Here is a 21,330-nt window from a genome sequence, read left to right on the forward strand (position 1 = left end):
AGGGAGTGAGGGCGTAATAAGGGAGGGGGGGAGAGGTTAAAAGGGGGAGAGAGGGAAGGGAGTAAAAGGGGGGAGGGGCAGAGTGAGGGAGTAAAAGGATGGGAGGGAGGGGGAGAGAGGGGTAATAGGGAGGGAGAGGTAGGGACAGGGAGTGAGGGCGTAATAAAGGAGGGGGGGAGAGGGTAAAAGGGGGAGAGAGGGAAGGGAGTAAAAGGGAGGAGGGAGAGGGGGGGAGAGAGAGAGGAAGGGATGAGGGAGTAAAATGGGGGGGTGGGGGAGAGGGAGGGACAGGGAGTGAGCGCGTAATAAGGGAGGGGGGAGAGAGGGAAGGGAGTAAAAGGGAGGAGGGGGAGTAAAAGGGAGGGAGAAGTAGAACTTGTTGCAGCTTCCTCAGCCGCTGTGAGCGGCGCCGCGTCCTGTGCAAATCCAACTGAAAAACCAACGACAGCAGCGTCCACTCACAACATTCCTGCTTTTTAGCTTCTCTCTCTTTTTTTTTTTTACTTCATTTCTAACTGCTCCGCCTTTTCGACGCCTTTCGTACATCTTTCCTTTTTTATTTTTAGATTTTTTTTTTTTAATGTCGTTATCGCCGTTCTGACCGCGGCTTTCCACAGCTTTTTGGACCCAAACCAGTTCTCCCTGGAAGCCGCCCGCCGCCGCGTCCGTGTGACGGCCGCTGCCCTGTTTGTCCGGCGCAGGACGGACGCTGTAACGGCCACACGCGGCTGACGGTGAGTTCTCACCGGGGAAACGCAACGCAGCGCCACCAACACACAACCAGGCGAGACGAAAGTTTTAGCGTCGAAGGCACCAAACTTTGCCTCTAATTCGCCGAAACAAGCGCGCTCTCCCGTCCGAAGCCCGCTAACCCGCTCCGCGCTGTGTGTTGAATGACAGCGGCCATGGCGGTTTGGGCATTTACACCAAAGTAAACAACAAGTCGTGTTGTTTACTCGCATGTTTTATTCATGGCGGTTGAACTAATCCCAGCTAAACACCGGGACGACGTTGTGTCTCTTCTGGTGGAAGTCTTTGTGATAAACAACGTGGCACCGGGCTACTTCCTAGCTACATCACATAGGAAACATATGGAGGCAATTTAGTTTCGCTCGGAGCTTCTGGAGAGAAGATAATAATGAAAAAATAGAATAATAATAGAACCATAATAATAATAATAATAATAATAATATTCAGTTCACAGAAACAACCACCCGCAGCCATGTGCATTATTCTGTTACTGGTTGGTTCACCCCCCGTCCCTCCCATTAATAAAGTTTTTATCTTCCCTTATCTCGTCTTATCTGGACTTTTAGACGCGTCAAGATGTCAGTGTGCGGTGATTCAGCTTAACACTCGAAGGCTTCGTGTAAAAGTAGATTGATGGATCCCCCTCCCCTTCTTTGCTGCTCGATATATAGAAATGTTTTTTTTATTATTCATTTCACTTCACAATCTTCATCACACATGGCGTATATAAATTTGTATTATTATTATTATTATTATTATTGTTGTTATTGTTTTTAAAATAATAATACAAATAAAAAAATGTAGAGCAACAAGACTATCAAAATATGTATTATTGTTCTTATCTTTATAATTATTACATTATTAATTAAAAAAAAGGATAATAATGGTACATGTTTCCATGGGGTTGTATTGAGAAACAATAAATTATTACTGTTACTATAACTATTATTACTACTACTACTATTATATCTCCCTTCACAATCTTCATGGCCCATGGAAACCTCGTACTTGAGGCTATACTGTGTGTTCCAGAGTGGGAGCGTGTTTAGGTCTTTCTTTGCGATGACAGGCTCCAGGTCTCAGTCTGTAGTTACACCCCTCACACAGCGACTCCCAGAGCTGGCCTGGTAGCCCGTGCCAGATGGTTTCGTCCCTCTGAAAACGCAGAGGAAACCCATCCCTGCTTTTGTGAAAAGTAGAAGGAAGGGTTTGTTGGGAGCGAGCCGGTTGCAGTTCACTGTCTGTTTTTTAATGTTTCCTTTACAGTTACCGAACCTGCAATGCACTTATGCGTTGCTTATTATCAACAGTACAGTTATTGCTTACAGAGTGTACACAGTATACATATTTCTAAACACTTTCAAGCCTAGTGGCTTTCGCCAAGACTGTTTTGGGATAACACTACTGTAGTTATTCTTCATCCAGCTGACACTGAAGCCAGAGCATGGATACCAGACTAAGTCTATACTATTCAGTAAAGGTCATGGATGCGATCTGTATTGATTAGATTGGTATTAGTAGTAAAAATGTGGTATAGGGTCGTGTATACGTAGTTGTTTTGTGCAGATCAACCTGTCTGTTTTTGCCCCGGGGAGACATGTCATTCTCTGGTAGGACTAATCGACTAATCACTTTTACTGTCGTGGGGTCATATGAACATTCTAATTGATATAAAGTCATTTTTCTACATTGGAGACTACTTTTAAAAAAAGGAAATTAAGTTTCTCTTATATCTGAAATCTTAAACCTTTTTTTTATCGGGCATATTCTCAAATACAATAGTTAAAATACTCTTTTATATCCAATATCCGATTCCAGTCCAGCAGACCACAGATCAGCATTTTGTATTTAATGTATGCATGTTGCTTTAGATACTTCTCTGTCCCCTCTCGGTGTCCACGTCAGGAGTTTTCACAGAGTTGCCTTAAGTCTGTCTCAGGACTTTGATCCATGTGCACTTCCGTAACGTTCCCATTAACTTTTTCTGCTTAACCTTGGATTGTTTTGTGTGATAGAAACACTTGATTGTTCACCAAATAGTACAAGTTAATAACCCATTTCTGTAAATGATCCCACATGCAAAAGACTAACAAAAAGTACACGAGTAGCCTCCCACATAGAATCTGTAATATTGCTGGATTAAAAAAACCTGCCAAAGGCAGTAGGTAGTCATTCCCACATTGGCCTCCTTTACGGAAAAGTTCCTCATGGAGCCTGTTCCCACCAGATGACTGTTAGGATACAGTACGTAATGCTCGTGCGAGAGGTGTCACGTGAGACTAAACAACAGAATATACTTCGTTTTTAGACCAGCAATTCGCTCCATCTCCCTCGATTCCATCCGCTGACAGAGCCCCCGTCCCCAGACACAAAAACCATAACCCCAAAGTTATTAAATCAATGTTATCATCTTAAACTTGTCCTACACACTCTGCCTCAGGAGAAGGAACGTTCTCTACCTGTTCCCCCTCTCCCTGTCCGCTCGCTCCCTCTCCAGCTTCACGCTGCGGTGCAGCCGGCAGGGCGAGCGACGCGCTTGTGTCTGATGTCCCCGCACCGCGCCCCTAACTGTAAAACACACGTCTAGGATCTGAGTGGCATTTTTAATTAGAAAAAGAATAGGATTTAAGAATATAAAGACCTGTCTCCGTAGAGACCGGACGTCTTTCAGTTTCTCATCTTTGCGGCCGAGCGCCACGGTTCGGATCGGACTCGCCATTTTTACGAACGCTATTCTTTCTTTGCGAAAACGTACAATTTTTTTTTTTAATATTTGTACAGCATAAATATTCTTAAAAACCCAATATTTGTGCTTTATTGGGATTCCGCTCCACCCCTTCTTTACGGCAATGTTACTGCTTCCATTCCCACGCACTTCCATTCACTGCTGTATCAGCATTTTCCCGGAAATTATACCGCTTCGGAAGTGGGGAAAGTTACGGAACTCCGATTCCCACATGACGCCAATACGGAACATTGCCTGTAGATTTACAGCCTTCAGTGCAAGTGGGGAAGGTTCAACGGTTTGTTTTTCCTTTTGTTATTCTTTTGTTATTGAGTAATACTTTATTGATGAGAAGTATTGACATTAGAGCCCAACACACAGGCGAATGCATTCTTACAATGACTATCTGAGTCCGTCAACCTCTGATGTCTTCAAAGGTCAATAGATCTAAATTCCTGCTTGGTCTGACGGCCTCATAGCTTCTGATTTAGTCCCAGAGGAGCAACTGAATTGTCTTTGCGTGTCAACGTAATACACACTCGCCATCTCATTTGGAGATGTATTACTTGACAACAGGATAAGAAAAGTATTGTTTTGCATGATCTGATTACGGGCATTGGCGATAACATTCTCTTTCTCCCAAAAGACATCGTGGCTGTGCATTACTTTTTCAAACCAAGATTTTAAAAGAAAATTCTTATTTGGGGGAGAAAGGTAGATCCAGAGATAGGATGTGAAATTGGAGTTTATTTCAGTAAGAGAACCCCATTGTTACAGTGCAACCACACAAGGACCCAAACAAGTGGTTTTAAAGATGTGGAGTAACATGAACACTCATTCATGGACTACTTATAGCGCTTAAAACATTGGTTATGGCGTGTTCTTCTTTTCACAGCAGAGAGGGAGTTAAGAAGATGTCTTTGAAAATGAAGCACATATGGGGTATTTTAGGCTTGGGAAAGCCTTGTAGGAGGTACAATTATTATAGACTGGAAAGCGACTAACAGAGCTGGATAACTGCTCTCAGCCACTGTGCTGCCGAAAATGACAGAGCTGACCTGGAAGTGCCAAAGACGGATATAGAAACCTTGTGGGGGGTTTGTACCGCCTCAGCCCTCCACAAACACCATCGCTGACGGTGGGACCACCAGTTACATGTTCCCTCTTTTTACTCGGCAGCCTCGGTTTTATTACATTTGTTTAACTCAGCCTTGTACAAAGACGCCCTTTGTACGAAGCAAATCAGTTTGAATTCATGAAAAATTTTGATTAGTGTGAGGGTAATAATGGCAACAGGAAGACTCGTCAGGTTTTTTTGCCAAATCACTACACCCATCTGCTGTCCAGTGCCCACCAGCAGGATTGTTGTTTTAGGTGGATATGATAGAAGTGTATACTGTAGTTGTCCACACCCTCACTCAAACAGGGACATCCAGACTGGACCACAGCCCCCGCTGAAGGCTGCTCTCCACCACAGACCCTCACTGCTCCTCCCTGCACTTAGCCCCGCGTGAGGGCTCCTCTCCTCTGTTTTGGATACAGGGTATGAGATGGGATGCTGAGGAAAGTTTGGATTATAGTTTGCTTTAGCCATTTTATTTGTGTGTGTGTGTGTGTGTGTGTGTGTGTGTGTGTGTGTGTGTGTGTGTGTGTGTGTGTGTGTGTGTGTGTGTGTGTGTGTGTGTGTGTGTGTGTGTGTGTGTGTGTGTGTGTGTGTGTGTGTGTGTGTGTGTGTTATATTATATAAAATACACAGTGTGTATATATATGCACGCGCATGCACCATAGACACGTGACTCTCTTGAAAACACTCATTGTGTCCCTGTTCTTGAAACGACTGTATTTTTTTTTTTTTTTCTCAGCCATTTCTGTAAGTAGCTCTCCACAGTCTTAATTTGAAAGGACTCTATTGTTCCGACTAAAGTCTTTGGTAGGCATGAATCGAAGGGATTATGAGGCCAAAGAGAGTGAGAAATATGTTGAGAATATGAAGACACTTGAAAGTGATTGCAGTCTTGACAAAGTGATTTTTCTTTTGTCTTATCTGGGATTTGTGTAGCTATAATAAAGTGTTTTTAAACACTCTTGAAATATCGAGGTCAACTGTTCAAGCTGTTAAGTCTGAGTGCTAATATGTCAATGTCAGACTACTTTGAATAGAGTTGCTGTCGATGTGATGAAATAAACTGAAGAGCAGGTTTCTGTTACCACCTTCTGTCCCTCTAGACAATTTGTCATTCCCAAACTTGGTGTAGGAATACTAATTGCAGCTATTATCAAAGCTCCTCCATATTAGGGAGTCCTTTCATTCCTCTCTCTCTCTCTCTCTCTCTCTCTCTCTCTTGCTCTCTCTCTACCCCTTTTGGCTTGTCCCCCTCTGTCTGATCCACCGTCTTTTGGTCGTACATTCAAACCGCATTTATACATGTTGTGCACTCTCCCTAAATATTACAAGGGACACATTCGATTCCCTGTATCAGCTGAAGTGGAAGCAAATGATATGTTGGGACGGCGAAAAGTATTGCTGTACGATTTAAGGATGGTATTCAGGAACATATTTTTACAATTTTACTAAATCGAGATGTCTTCAAAATAAATCAACACATTGAAATGCAGTAGAGCAACTGACACCATATCATACGTCATATATCCTAACGGCTGACAGGTTCAACATGTTCCAGCGAAATACAACTCCTCACTACGTTTACCACCCACGTATTAAATTACGTATTAAACAAAGAATCACAATTGTACCAGCTGTACCTAAGGCTTCATTTATATTTCCTCACTTCAGCCAACGCAAAATGCTGAGCCCAACCCTCTGCTGCGCTTAGTTTGTGTCTTCCCAGGAACCAGCGATAGAGAACCCGCAGCAGAGGAGGCTCTGTGTGTGTGTGAAAGGGCAACAGGTGAAAAGAGAATGTTTACATCGTGTTATTTTTCCGTGGTGTCAAACGTTACAGTTTGACATGCTGCGGTCATGGGAGTGACGCTTTCTGTAGCTCTCGATCACACACGACCTTAAAGGACGAGCGGCAGGCTGGGAAACCTTGGTTATATCTTGTGTGACTCGGTCGCCAGGGTTTTGAAGATATTTTACTAGAACATCACTGTTTCTGCGATGAAGAATTCAAATATAGATCCAAACATAGTTTGATTGTTATAGTTTTGAAATATAAAATAGAAACAAGACAGCATTTTATAGACACCTTCTCTCCGCTCCATTTTGTATATTTGTTGCTGTGAATGCTAAACTCTGTACTTTTGTTTTATAATATTATTTTATGCATAAAAATGCCCATGTTAACAGGTGTGGCTGTGTGAAAGTAGGTATCTGAAAAGTTAAATGCTGAAAGGTGACTGAGGACATTTCTAGGTTGTGTTATTCACACGTGTGAGTTTCACACAGTACTGATAGTGATAATCTGATTGTAGTCATGACAGAAATGGTGGATATTGTGTTAAAATCCTGTACGCTTCTCTTTTCTACAAGGTGGTCTACTTTGCAAATGAAAACCCTAATTTTCCAGTCAAATGAACTTGGCAGGATTGTTGTGCAGGTTCCTACTGACGTGTTTTCTAAACCATTTACATAACAATACGGCAGAAAACGGCTTAAAATTCTGTTGGCCTCATCCATTAACGCAATTTTATGTAACCGATGTTCTAATAAAATATGTCGGGATCCTTGGGATTTCAAGGCATCAAATGAATTATTTACTGCGTAATGCCAATTTCAGAAATTGTCATAATTCTAATAATAATTTTTCCAGACAGGAATAAGAAACTATGAGGAGGCTGTATGTGTCTATTGACTCAACATTGGACTCTTACGCTAAATATAAAACTTTGTGACTTTCATAAAATCTTGTAACAATGGCCGAGACACAACCAGCAATATACGCTAATAAAGAACATGTTAGACAAACTTTTTTTTTTTTTACTATTTTGAATGTGTTGGCTTGAGAACCATTACTGGCTGTGGTACTGAGCCAGGGTTTAGTCCCGGTGTTGGTGAGTTGGTTTCTTCATCAGCTTTTCGTTTTCTATAGCTTTTTTGTTCTACGTGACAGTATGCCGCAAAAAGCCGTCCGAGGAACAAAACATCTGTTTTGTTCCTCGAAACCAGTGGGATCCTGCCGTTAGGCAGTGAAGGGAAGCCTCTCCGTTCCGAATCCGTTTTGCTTGTCTCTGCCCCGGGGCCCAAAGGGAAGGTCAGTCGCAGCGCACTACGTTCTGATGAGCTGCACTTCCTCTGCTGGGCCTCAGCTCACTGTCATGGAGAGGAAGCTCTGGAGTGGCAAACTGCCTCCGAGGATGGGAGCAGATGTAAAATGGCTTTAGCAAACATATTTTTATATTTTTTTAGTATAGCAGGAAAAGCATTTGAAATAATCAGCCGACCATTTTGTCGGTGCCGTCCATACATTTTCTTGTCCATCCTCGATCAGCCCTTTTGCTGTAGGCTCAGTCAAGGGTGCCTTGATTTATGGCTGCAACTGTGGTTTGTAGGCCCCTCCGCATCACTTATAGTCAGGCAGAAACCATGGCCGCCTCCCAAGCAGTCTTCAGACAGCCAGGACATACCATCGCAAGTTTTTCGGCTACTCAGCTGGCCCCGAACATCAAGCCAATTCATCCCTCCAAGCCTTGACTGGAATCACACACACCCAGCCCCTTGATCAAACACGCCCAAATTAGCTATGTGGGGAACTTGTAGTCTGCCTTAGCAATGTGTCAACAGCTGAGGACCAAAGTCCCCGCTATTCTGACCCCAGAAATGTGGGTGCTTAGAGGAGTAGGAGACCATCTTAAATGTGTGCTTTGTTTTAGGAGTTGTACAAGCTTTATCAACGCAGATAGAGGACATTAAGCTGCTTTAGCCTTTGATTCATCAAAGCACCGACAAAGTAAGAATTGTAACTTCTATTTCGTTTTCTTCTGCGTTATCCTTATTTTAAGCATTTAGTCAGACATTGCAATAGTGTGAGTCAGTGACAACAATTTTGGGTCAAGTCTTTTGCCAGATTGTTTAGATATAAGGTTCCGCTTCTCGCATGAGACCCCTCGGTGCATCATTCACACACTCTCCCAAAGTGACTTGGCATCTATCTCAAAGCAAACACTAAGAACCTTTCCATCCCCTTAGTGCACTCCACCATCTTTAGGCGGTCGGCCTTTTACCCAGCATGGCTTGCTCCCAGTGCCAGAAAGAGGTCATGGAGTGGGCCTCAGCGTCTTTGTTTTGCCTCATAATGGCTCCATTCTCCGAGGGAAGCATGGACTTCCAAGCCTGCCAGACACAGGACACCACTGTGACTTACTCAGCAGCAGCATGAGGGGCACACACGCAGACCTCTCTGAAAATATAGATTACAGAACTAATGACTGAAAGAACTTAAACTACTGCTTTCACTAGTAACCACATCGACTCTTGTTTAAACAAGCACAGTGCGATTTGGCTGTAACCAAATTGAGGGTCAATTTTAAGTGCATTGTAGTTACAAAAACCACTGCGAGTACTAAGAATATCTGTACTTAGAAATTGCTATTGGCTATTAATAAAGGTTTATTTGCTGTATATTGAGGTGTAAAAAAAAAAACACTCTTCCCATTGTGCCCAATAGAAAAGGCCTTCCCCATTTAAATGGAAACTTTTCGCTAACTGGTAACAGCGGGGGTTTAGTTCAATGATGTGATCATCCTGATGTAATTACAGCTAAAGGAAACAAACATTTGTAGAAATCTACAAAATGAAAATGTATAGTTATATACAAACTGTGTGCCAAAGAACAGCCAGCAAGGAAAAATGGAATTTAATGGCATGTCAATGGCATTTGCCACGTTATTATTTTTACATTGACGTGTGCGTGCGTGCGTGCGTGCGTGCGTGCGTGCGTGCGTGCGCGCCCGCGCGCGTGCATGTCTCCTCCTATATACACCTCCTACAATAACCTACACTTGATATATTTCATCTATTTGTGTTGTGTATTTTAAGTCCAAGGAAACAAACTCAACTCAAACTCAATGTTGACCCGAACTCAACGTAACAAAAGTTGGGCTGACAGACGCGCAGAGCGCAGGCAGCGGACCCTGATCGGAAGTGCACCCTGGGAAAACACATCGTCCCTCTATCCCCCAGAGCAGCTTTCCAAATGAACCCAGCTGGCCCAGGCACAGGTGTTTCATTTTCACCCCGACCAGGTGGCGTCAGAGGGGCGTCCAAACATGATACTCAGGCTACGGTTACGCTCACAGGGAGGAAGAAAAACCAAAGTCAACGAAACACGCTCAGTACAAACTGCGTCCTTTTTAAGGCCGCCTTAGGGGCAGCAGAGAATTTGGCTCTTTGTTTTGGATTGGCTGAAGTTATGATGAAAATTATACTGTAGTCTTGATTACATAAACATGTCCTTCCAACAGTGCTAATTTTGGTGGGGTTTAAATTTAGACTTATTTTTGCTTCCTTTGAGTTCACTTTGTTTTGTGCTGCTATAGTTTGTGATGTTAGTTTACATCATTTTTAGTATTTATTTTTACTCCTAGGGTTCATACTTTTTAGGGTGTCTCTACGGTTTGGACCAAAGAATGGACCTGTGAGGTCACATGACCAGTTTCAAGATATTTTTTCACATTAGTTTCTCCCTTGGAAAACAAATTAGCCTCCAGCCGGATCAATCTGGTGCTCGAGAGACGGGTTCTATGAACTACTATGACACAGAGCTACTCGTAAAAAAAGAGAGAACTTTCCAATGGACTCAAATTTTTTCCGTGCAAAGTAATGGCCAGGTTGTGATATGTATCTGTGTTCCCGAAACAAAGAACAAATAACAGCTTTAGTGGACCCTACGTTCTGAACAAAAGCCCGTGTTTATGGCACAGAAATCTTTCTGAGTTGTGAGAGAGAGAGAGAGAAAAAAAAAAAAAAAACCTCGAGATAAGGTCGCCAGTGAGCATGACAAGGAGAGAAGGGAAAGATTGTTGGCGAGCGGATGAGGAGAAAAGCCAGCGAGCCGACTGTTTCTCCCGGGTCGAAAAAACGTGAGTTAGCTGTAATCTGAGAGGAACTCAGATGAGATCATGACGGAGGCTTTCCAGTCCACCCTGAGCCCCCGGCCCCACCACCACCACCCCCCGGGGGTGGTGGTGGTGGGGCCGGGGGCTCAGGGTGGACGAGCTTAACCTCTCACACATTTATCCCACACTTCCACGCAATCAGATACGACATGTCTGATATGAAAACAAAGAATAATACGGTTAGAATAATAGGGTTTAAATCTACAGCGTGAAAAACAACTCCACCTTTCCACAGCCGTCTATTGTAGACCGATAATGTGTTAACTAGATGGCATCACAATTGTATTGAGAGCTAAAATCGATCTCCCTCAATCCTGGGACCGACGGCGGCCCCCGTGTGAAAGGCGAGCCGTCGCCGTCTCGCGGTGTGTCGGACTGTTTTGTCTACGTCCATAGAAACCCCGGAGAATGTGGCTCTGTGTACAACGCTGCGCGGGCGTAGGTGTGTGACAGCCGCACATACAGAGTAACTATGGAGAAGTCACAGTTGGCATGAAGATTTCGCACTTCCCTCGCGGTCTGGGGGAAGGAGTGGGGAGAGAAAAAAAAACGCCGGGGAGGGCGCCGAGGTTTGACAGCCACAGGTAGTGTGTTGAGGCCTGGTGGAAGGGGTGCTGGTTTTGATTTTGATGCTCACAAACACAACTATTCACACGCTTTTCTTAAACCACGGCGGTTTATTTCTTCTTCGTCTTCATTTCTTGCTTCCTTACTTTTGTGGAAAGCGATTCTTTCTGACAGAAGCAGAACCAGTGGAGGTGGCGTGTTTGACATTATCATTTCAGTGGCTTGAAGTGGCGATCCATACAACCGTTTGTGTTGGGTGGATTACCCAGAGTGCCATTCCAGTTTTGTTTGTTTTTTCTTGATATCCATTGTTGCCCTCGTCTTCGCTCGCAGACACGAGCTCTCTTTCTTTTCTTTTGTCTTCTTCTGATCGATTAGGGGATTTATTTATTTATTTTTTTATCCGAGGGTGCGGTTCTTTTTGCTGAATATTTCCAGATATCAAGAGTTTGCCGAGCAGGACGAGCTACGCTGCTGTTTCAGATCCACCAGGGATGCCTTTCACTTTGTGCACGCCCAGCCTATAGAGGAGCGCATGCATAACACGAGTACATTGAATGGTTGTTTCTTATGAAGTGCCAACTCAATAAGCATGGGGAAATATCGACACGCCAGCATTTTTTAACAAAGTAATGTTACGGATTACCTCTTTAAATACTCTTAAATTGTGTTAAGGTCATGGTCATTGTTGTGTACATCGGGGATCTATGACTTATCCCGGCTCCCTGTCGTCTCTTCTCTTCGCAGTCACCCACGCTGCTCCGATGGATGTCAGATAACACCGTCCAGCCGTCGCACCTCGTTGTTCCCGACTCGAACGTTCTCCCCAAGCCACCTGACGCGGCCGGAATGGCAGATCCCAGTGAGCCGGGTTCTGACGGGGCCGGGGCGGGCGTGGCCGACGTCGACGCCTGCAGCTTGGAGATCGAGAGGAAGTATGAGATCATCCCTGCCGTCATCTGCTCCATGTGCTGCCTGTTTGGTATCATCTACTGTTTCTTTGGTGAGAACAGCCGCCTCCCCCGCTGACCTCCGGAGCGCATGACATCTCGCGTGCCAAAATATTACAGTTCCTTCCAGTATCCTATCGAAACACATCATGTGCCCATCATGCAACTCTATATTTACTCATTTGATCAGTTCGTTCAGGTTGGTTTGTTAGGTTTGGTTTGTTCCTTTCATTGCACTGTTTTAAGTGTGCTGCTCGGTCATGTGAGACACACCTTAACGTGGCAGATCATACAATATCAGAATCAGAATCAGAATATGTTAAATAAACCATGAAAAAGGTTCATGAAAAATTATAGGATGAGTGCACTACAATATATTATACCGTATTATACTGTAGTCTATAGACGTCTCAATTTGAATGAAGTGTAAACAGCACAGTGATGTGCGGCTGGATAGCTGCTTATTCAAGGTCTTCTCACCACTCTTTCACCACAACATGGACCTCCTCCGCTCCCTCCAGGTTACCGCTGTTTCAAGGCCGTCATGTTCCTGTCGGGCCTCATGTTCGGCTCCGTCATCATCTTCCTGCTGTGCCACAAGGAGCGCGTTTTGGACACGCAGCTCAGCGTGGAGGCCAGCGCCGGCATCGGCCTGGGCATCGGCCTCCTGTGCGGCCTGGTCACCATGCTGGTGCGGAGCGTGGGCCTCTTCATGACCGGCCTCCTGCTGGGGCTGCTGCTGGCGCTCGCCGCCCTGCTGGTGGCCCACCAGTTCTACACCCCGACCACGGTGTGGGTGCCGCTGGGCACGCTGCTGGGCTCGGGGATGCTGTTCGCCGTGCTCACGCTGCAGTGGCAGAAGCTGTTCACCATGCTCTCCACCGCCGTGTTCGGGGCCGCCATCATGACGGTGTGCGCCGACTACTTTGTGGAGATCCTGGCGTTGGCCTCGCACATCTACGAATGCCTGCGTCTGGTGCCCGGGCCGCCGCTGTGCTGGTACAGCTGGGTCATCCTGGGGGTGTGGCCCATACTCAGCATCATGGGAGCGCTGGTCCAGTGGAAGTTTACAGATGAAAGCTTCTCTCACACGGAGGGTGAGCGAGAAATACTGGCAGTCTGCGTTTTGAATAGTATCGAAATAGCCGGTATGAAACCAATGCGCCATGAGCACCCTGACCACCAGCGCTACGACTAAACCCCGCGTTGACAGAGGCAGCACTATTATTACGACAGATGTCTTGTTGACCTCCACTGTGTTCTATTTGTTTTATGCCAGCTGACTTTATGGCTACTATATCTTTTCACTTACTTACTGCATGACAACTAGCACCCCACATATATCTGTCTATTGAGCACTATTGCTCACCAAGGCCCCCAGGAAGGTCGGGTCTCAAGGTTTTATTCCTTTAGTTCTGGGGTCGACGAGTCCATGAAAGCACCTTTTGGAATTCGTCCCATAAAGACCATTGACACCAACTGTGATACCAAAGGTTTATACAAAGAAACTTGACTCGCCGACTCCCTTGAAGTCTTGACTTTTCGGCGAGAGCGGCCCCTAAATCCCCCCCCCCCCCCCCCCTCTGTTTCCCCCGCCCCCTCTCCTCCTCCTCCTTCGTAGTCATCATCAGCCGCAGACAGAAGCGCGTCCAGCTGATGCGGATCCGGGAGAAGGATGCCAAGAAGCGACAGCAGACAGGTGGGCAGGAAGGCACGTACCGCCGCAAACCCACCCCCGTCAAGCGCTATGCTGGGGACCTGCTGGCACCGGTCAGTTTCACCTAGCAGTGCACTGACTGATTCCACATCACTCCCACTTTCACGCCTGAAGCAACCCCGACCAACCCAGTGCAAACATTTACATTCTCTTCTCTTCTCTTCTTTTTTCCTATTTTGTGTTTTCCCTCCTCCAGAGCTACCTGCAAAGTCTACGGGACAGACAGACGGGCACAGGCACCTCCCTTAGCAGCGCGGGCACCACCACCCACACCACCATCGACTTTGACTACGAGACGGGCTCCACCGTGCCGCTCACGGCCACCACGCCCGTCGTCAGGGTGTGAGGGACGCTGAGACCCTCGTCCTCCTCCTCGCGTGGAGCCGATCGTGACGGGAAGGACAGAAGACACGTTTTACATTTTACAACCACTGAATCTCAGAGAGACAGAGAGGGAGAAGAGGGGTAATAACACTAAAGATAGATACTAACAAAGTGGTTTTCTGGGTCTGGTTTTCTTGAATAAATTCAAGCTGTTATTTCCTGAAAACGGGCTTTGAAGAAACAAATCATGTGATAACACGCACGTTAGAACAGAGGTTAATGTGATTTACAATGTTTTTTTTGCCACTTTTGTAAAGTGTTATTGTGGACATTTCTCTAGTTATGTGTGTGTGTATTGTACGTTCCCAGAAGGTATCTGTTATTTTATTATTATTTTTTTTTTAGATGTTGTACAACTAGGAAGGAATTCTGAATTTAATGACATGTAGACAGAGAGATGGATAAATGGATTGAATTTTTATTAAAAAAGTAAATAATGTAAATTGAAAGAGAGCCTGTATTTTGTAGAGCTCCATGATCGAGCTTTTAACAATTCATTTTATTTTATCAGCATTTTAATACGGTCAACTCTTTAAACTTTGCAATGTGGATTTGGGATTTTGAATAGGAAAAGCTGTTTTTCTGTTTTGTTTTTAGACTGTTAGATCAACGTATATCCCTGGAGTATTTGAAACTGTTAATTTATATTATGACCAGGCGGTAAGTCATAATGTAAATATATATATTACAATGATGAAAAACAAAACATTTTGCTGTTAAATTGTTAAAAGGTTTTTAATAATTATTAGGTGTTTTATTTCCTTGAATTATCGTTCAAGGACAATATTCTTTTCTTACACTATTCTGTACAGAATTGTTAATAGAAATTTGAAGACATTTCAAGAGAAATAAATCTTTTTCGTACAAAAAAGTTTCACTTGTTAGTTTGTCCCCGTGGGCGACGGAGCATCCCGTCTGGCGTCTCGCAGCAGCCTGCTCTTAAAGCCAAGGCGTCTGCAGGGAGGACTTCCTACTTGGAGTTTGTTGGGGTTGCCATGGTAATTTCAAGGTTTTTCACTGTCATTCCCAGTGCATGACAATGCATGACCAGCCTGGCAAGACCTGGGCGTGATTTGCATTAAGTGTCATAGTGACAATGTTTTATTTATCGAAAACAAAGACTCTATTGTTACCAGATGACATAAGATAACACTTTATTCATCCTGTGGGAAATTCTGAGATTAACATATAAAAAAATATCCACAAGTGCTAAAATCTTATAAAAGACATTTGTTTATCGCAGAATCAACAGAATGCAAAGCACGTAAAAGTATGAAATTCAACACAAAACGATCAAAATTGACTGATTTCCATTGGTAATGGGGGAAAAGTGATTATTATTTAACTACAAAAGACTCAAAAAAAAAAAGTCATAGGAAAAGTCAACAGCACCAAATTCCCCTCACATCATGGTGGGAGGAGGAAAGAAAATCCAACACATCTGTTACACAGACAAAACAAAACAAAACAAAAAAAACAGAAAGGCTTCCCTTGATATGTTCCTGAGATCGTTATGAATTTTGCAATTCCACCACAAACACGCCATTGTTGACAAACGCTCTAAGCTTCAAAATATTCGGCCGCTTTGGAGGCGAAGCACAGATTCCATCCACAGTCCTGCTGGTACCGCTGAATGCTGTGAGCGGCGATGCGCGTGGAATTCACAGCTCAGTCACTGACGGCGGCTCTCACCGGATTCACGACGCCATCTTTTAATTGCGCAGAAGTTACATTTGTAGAAACGTGTCGCAGAGCTTGGGGTTCCCGCTCTCAACGCGCCCGGTTCCAAACAGGCCCGGCGCCCCGGCACCCGCTGGTGTCTGCTGCCACCCGACGTCTCGGGCTAGCAGCGCATCCAGCGCTCCCTCTTGCTGAGCGGGTAGCCTCGGTCCACGCTCAGCATCTTGTTGACGCGCCAGTACTCGTCGCCCTTGAAGAAGAAGATCTTGCCGTTGGTCCAGGTGAAGGCCGCGTCCGGGCTGGAGGGCACCCCGCTGAGCAGCATGGACAGCGGCCGGGGACGCATGACGCTGACCCGCAGCTCGTCCCACTGCCAGAACTCAGAACCCTGCAGCGGACGCGCGCAGGGAGGAGATTCAGTTGTTAGATGTTCGCAGCAAAACGAAAAACTGTGACGCCCATCGCGACGCGATTGAGCGGCGCACGCACCTTGATAAAAACCAGCTTCTCGTTTTTCTCCAGGTACAAGGCCGCGTCGATGTTGGGAGGGATCCGTTTGACCGGCTTAGGGAACCCATAGTCCAGCTGGAGGTCACTGTACCTCCACACTTTGCCGCCTGTGACCACAGACAGCGCTGAGTGATGCTTATTTCCACATACTATGAATAAAGCAGCGACACTAAATGTTATATTCACACTCTGGACGTACCTTTCAAAAAGTACGTCTTGTTGGTCCTCCGGGAGTGCACGGCGGCCGTCAGGTTTCCTGGAAGTTCTTTCCACAGCTCCTGAATCGGTAACGGTGCGTTGTGTCCCATCGCGGATATCGTCCACACGTAATTACCACTAAAAGCAAATGTTTTGCCCCACGGCCCTGTGCGGTGGAAAATAGAACTCCATTTCACAGCGGCCCTCGCTAATATCAAAAAGCATTTAGAACGTAGGCATTGAGTTGATTCACATAACGTCTGTATTTCTGGAGATATAAGAACATACTTAAGACTAAAGCCATGAACCTATGGTATTAATTCCACTTTAACCTAGAAAACCATGACTCCACCGGACGCTACAAAGCTCTGAAAGATGCTTTGTGATGTCACTGCCGTTTCAAATAAAAGCCCCTAACCCAGGATGATGGCGTCCAGGTCGGCGGTGCAGGGGTCTGGCGCGGCGGGGCTGTCCGTGGGCAGGGAACCCTGAGGGGCAGCGGAGCTCACGACCCCTCTGTTCAGAGCTTTACCTGGAAGACAGAGAGGTGGATGACGGGCGGAGGGGGCCACGTGTCTTGGCGAGGGCCCGAGACCCGTTAAGGGGCACTTGGAACTGACAAGAGCGGCAAGGCTTTCGTAATAGCTGGCTGTCACTGACACGTGCAAGCACCTTTCATTATAAGTCACTCAAGTTATTTCGGGGCAACTTTGGGCTGGTGTCGGTGGGAATATGTAACGATGGATTTTTTTTCTAAAATCCTCAAACAAGTCCATGACTCTAACTGGCTGCTGCCTCTCCTTGTGTTACACGTACCTATCACGGCCATGAAACGAGTGATACTCCCAAACATTAACTCCGATGTCAAATCCCATTTGTGAACCACTGTTTGTGCCGGTCACACTCACCGTACAAGGCCTGGATGCCTTCCACGTCGTCCGGGTGGAGCCTGAAGTTGGCATGGTAACCGGGGTAATTCGCCCACATCACAGCGCCCCTGTGCCAAGAGTGGCCCAAGCCCAGGGCGTGGCCGATTTCATGGGCGGCTACCATACGCAGATTGGTGCCATACCGCGTCCCCTCGGTCCAGAACTCGTCCTCGTCAAAGTGGACGAGACCGGATTCGGGTTTGATGGCGTGGGCGAGCACGCCGCCTGCGGGGGACGGCGATCAGAACAAAAGCTGCAGATTAGCGCCGAAAGAAACGTGCGAGGCGGCGGACGCCGGGCGACCAGGGCGGCCGGAGCGGCCCGACTCACCGCGCCCGTCGAACGGGTCTCCGCAGCGGTGGTCCCCGGCGTGGAAGGAGATCCGCACGTCCGCCCTCCCATGATGCACCTCCCTGAAGCGCAGGGGCGTCACGTCGCTCCAGTACTTGAAGGCGGAGCGGATGGCCGCCCCGGTGTCCGCCCTGCTCATGTCCGGCGTGTAGTTGTGGATGCGGTAGGTCAGGCTCTTCTTACGCCAGTAACCTTCAACAAGGGAAAGGAATCCTCGGATGTCACCCCAACACCAACGACCGCTCCCGACTCTAAGCGGACGACGTGGCGCCGGCGACACCGAGTGGTTGACGTCAGACAAACGCCACGTCTACGATATGAAGAGAAGGCCCCACTGCAGGAAACTACATTTAGTCATTTATTAACAAAAGGCTTTGAAGGCTCAATCCAACACAACATTTTATATAACGTTTAAATTGCAGTGGGTACTAGTTGGAATTAAATTGATACCTTTTGAGATCTAATACCAAACCGGCATTTTTTGTGTTTTTTTCCTATTTCGCCTTTTTACGCAAGCATGACATCTGGTGACAGCATACTTGAATTAATAAAGTTCAAGTTCAAGTTCAAGAGATTATTTGTCACATACATGTACATACGGTCATACATATATGCAGTGAAATGTCATGACAAGGACGTTGTTGTCACACACACACACACACCGGTACATTTGCACAACCACATGTTGGCCGAGCTTGAGCGAACAGGAATTTGAAGTGAAATGAGCTGTTGGAAGCCGTCTCACTCAGCACTCTGTATCTGTTGGTTCTCTGGTTGAAGGGGTCCTCGTTGCCACAGCGGGGCTGTTTCATCACGTCCAGCACGGACTGGTCCAACTCGCCGGTGACGGGGAGGTCGTTCACCTTCTGGAACAACCTGAGGAAGGAGGCGATTAAGAGATTTAGCGGCGGGAAATGGAAAACACGTGGATACGGATGGATGGATATCCTGCCTGCTCTTCAAAGAGCGTTCAAGTCATTCAAGTCTCTTTTTTTTTTTGTTTTGTTTTGGTTTGTTCACACTTCCTTCTAGGTCCCCTAGGGGGCCACGGATCACAGCTTGGAAAACCGTGAACGTACTGCCATAGCCACATCAATACAGTAGAAGGCAGTGTTGCCAGATTGGGCGGTTTTCAGCCCAGCTGGGCTACTTTTGAAAACACTGGGCTGGAAAGAAAAATAGCGTTGGGCGGGTACATAACATCTGGGCTTCCCTCACAGGCAGCGACCCCCGCTCCGCCTGCCCGCTCCAAACAATTAGACGTGTTTATTTTTCCTCCTCCGTCTCCTAGTCGGACAAAACTTGTTTATATCTTCTGTTTTGTATTTATATTTCACGTACAGTAACTTCGGTCTTCCAATGGAACAACAAGATTCTCATGTCTCATAGATGACATACTACACTGCAGGTGATAAACATAGAATATTAAGGCGTAACATAAGCTAATATCTTTTTATGGTCTATGGTCATTGCATGAGCAGCATTTGGACATGATCTTCAGTTGTATTTTATGTTAGATTACCATCTTTTTTGTGTCGGTTCAGATTTGCCCTGTTAAACATGAAATTCATCATTATTCCGTATGTTCTGTTTTACTTGTTATATGCCTTTTGTTTGTTTCGTTACACTTTTTTTAAACTGATGTAGAATAGAGCTTATTCTGGTTGTATGTCTAGGATTTAGTATTCTTGTAACACTGGGGCGGTTTCGCAGACACAGATTATTCCTTATTTTGGAGTAAATCACACTAAATCTGGACTAACTGAAGGGGCCAGTCATGCTTTAAAATAGTCTCTGATTTGCCGTATTCTTGGTAAAAAAAAAAGAGTCCGATTTTCAAGATGAAACAAGGAGACATAAGCTAGGGTCTCATAAGCTAGGGTCCCCTACGTCCCCCGCTCTTCAGCTCTGTTAGAAGGCGTTGCCAAGGTTTACCTCAGAGCCTCAATGACGTCCTCGAGCACGTCGCGGTTCCCGGGCTCCGCGCTGCCACTCAGGTAGCCGTACTTCGTCAAATAGTCCTGGGAACGAAGGGGAAAGTTACCTCGGTGAGCTGCAGCGTGAAAAGACAAACAAACAAACTTCACAACTTGCAGATTTACAACAACTCCAACAATCACGTCCGTTACCTTCGCGTCGTTTAACTCGGCCCACCGATGGGGCGCCGCGGCGCGGGCGCAGAGCCCGGGCGCCGCGAGCAGCGCCAGTCGCAGGACGTGTCCCCACATTGTCGGCAGGGTCGGCGGCGGCTCACGAGACTCCCTCACGCGAGCGCAGCAGGCTCTGTGTCTGCTCGGCGGAGCCGGGGAGCATTTTAACCGCTCGGGGGGATGAGTCAGGCCGGGTCGTAGTCACACGCGATGAGTCAGGAGTGAGACGTTCCAGATGCCGGGGCAGAGCGCCAGCAGCTGTTTGGAGGGGGTTTCAAAATACACTGATGACGCCTCGGGGGGGGGGAGTGCTTTCAAGACCGGGAACTTGGAAGTTCCAGAGGAGATAATCATAATCATCAATCAACCGATCTGACTGGCTGCTGTTAAGTGGACTCTGCTATGGGATGGGGAGGGAGGGCCCCGGGGGGCCGTGGGAGAACGACTTGATGTATTTCGTGTCTAAAAGCTGCATTTCCATTTCCGAGTTACTCACCATCACAACGACGACGATGGTTGAGGGGGCTTTTTGACTCTTCTTTCGGAAGGAGGGGTCAGTGTGCGGGAGTAGCCGGTCGTCTCGGGCGGGGAAGACACGCGAGGCGCTATGTCAAAGGGGCCGCTCCTGAGGTTTTATTTGGTTCCAGCACTCGAGGTTGCAGCACGAACGCAACGAAAAGCGGCGGCGGCAGCACCTGGGCCGACGGGAGGTGCAGCCTCACGTCCGCATCGGAGCTGCCCGCGCTGCAGATTCCTCAACGTGCAAACCAAGATACCAGTGAATAAGAACGACCGCAGCAAACATCTAGTGCAGTGGTTCCATTTGACAGCCACGTGTTACATTCCACTCTTCTGCCGGATTACTTTCTATCACGACTATGAATACACGTGCAAGCTTGTGGATATAGTTATAGTTTTGTAGTTTTATAGTTTCAAGCCCAGTGAAAAATATGTTGTGCACAACAAGGAAAAGAGTGGTTTGCAAAAACGACATATGAATAAATTAAATAAATGATAAATACCTTGATGAGTAACGAACAAAACAATATGCTCTCTCTCAGATATACTGTCAAATAAAGGTTAACGTCAAAATATGGAACAAAAAACTGAGTAAAATGTTGATAAGACAGAAGTAAATAGGAAAACATATAATACATACACAAACATATAATAAACACCGGTGTTTATTATATGTTTTCCTATTAACTTCTGGCCGCCACCTTCATAATAAATGAATAAAAAAACAAGAAACTTATATACATTCTATAAATATATCATTTGCAAATACACACATAAAGTCATTTCCTCTCAATAGTATTATTTCTAGAAGCAAAAGGGAAGA

General features: G+C 46.0%; 2 protein-coding genes across 4 annotated transcripts; one reads left to right on the forward strand and one right to left on the reverse strand.

Annotated features, from left to right (window-relative positions):
* Nucleotides 1–375: 375 nt before the first annotated feature.
* LOC307230017 (transmembrane protein 198-like) lies at nucleotides 376–15,162 on the forward strand. 3 transcript variants are annotated; one of them, XM_080000185.1, is made up of 5 exons: nucleotides 376–734; nucleotides 11,867–12,122; nucleotides 12,591–13,166; nucleotides 13,691–13,839; nucleotides 13,983–15,162. In XM_080000185.1, the coding sequence occupies exons 2-5, from the start codon at nucleotides 11,888–11,890 to the stop codon at nucleotides 14,130–14,132; spliced, it is 1,110 nt and encodes a 369-aa protein (XP_079856311.1). In that variant the 5' UTR covers nucleotides 376–734; nucleotides 11,867–11,887; the 3' UTR covers nucleotides 14,133–15,162. The 3 variants fall into 3 exon arrangements, with proteins under 3 accessions (XP_079856311.1, XP_079856313.1, XP_079856312.1); XM_080000187.1 differs by having other exon boundaries at nucleotides 13,691–13,768; XM_080000186.1 differs by lacking the exon at nucleotides 376–734 and adding an exon at nucleotides 8,307–8,385.
* A 145-nt stretch (nucleotides 15,163–15,307) lies between these two features.
* Nucleotides 15,308–20,118, reverse strand: mmp19 (matrix metallopeptidase 19). The gene is made up of 9 exons (XM_080000183.1): nucleotides 19,968–20,118; nucleotides 19,774–19,859; nucleotides 18,584–18,714; nucleotides 17,818–18,030; nucleotides 17,467–17,712; nucleotides 16,977–17,090; nucleotides 16,560–16,724; nucleotides 16,340–16,467; nucleotides 15,308–16,238 (listed from the first exon to the last, which is right to left on the reverse strand). The coding sequence occupies exons 1-9, from the start codon at nucleotides 20,064–20,066 to the stop codon at nucleotides 16,014–16,016; spliced, it is 1,407 nt and encodes a 468-aa protein (XP_079856309.1). The 5' UTR covers nucleotides 20,067–20,118; the 3' UTR covers nucleotides 15,308–16,013.
* Nucleotides 20,119–21,330: the final 1,212 nt, after the last annotated feature.

Source organism: Zeus faber, assembly GCF_960531495.2.
Source record: "Zeus faber genome assembly, chromosome: 5".
Lineage (NCBI taxonomy): Eukaryota > Metazoa > Chordata > Actinopteri > Zeiformes > Zeidae > Zeus > Zeus faber.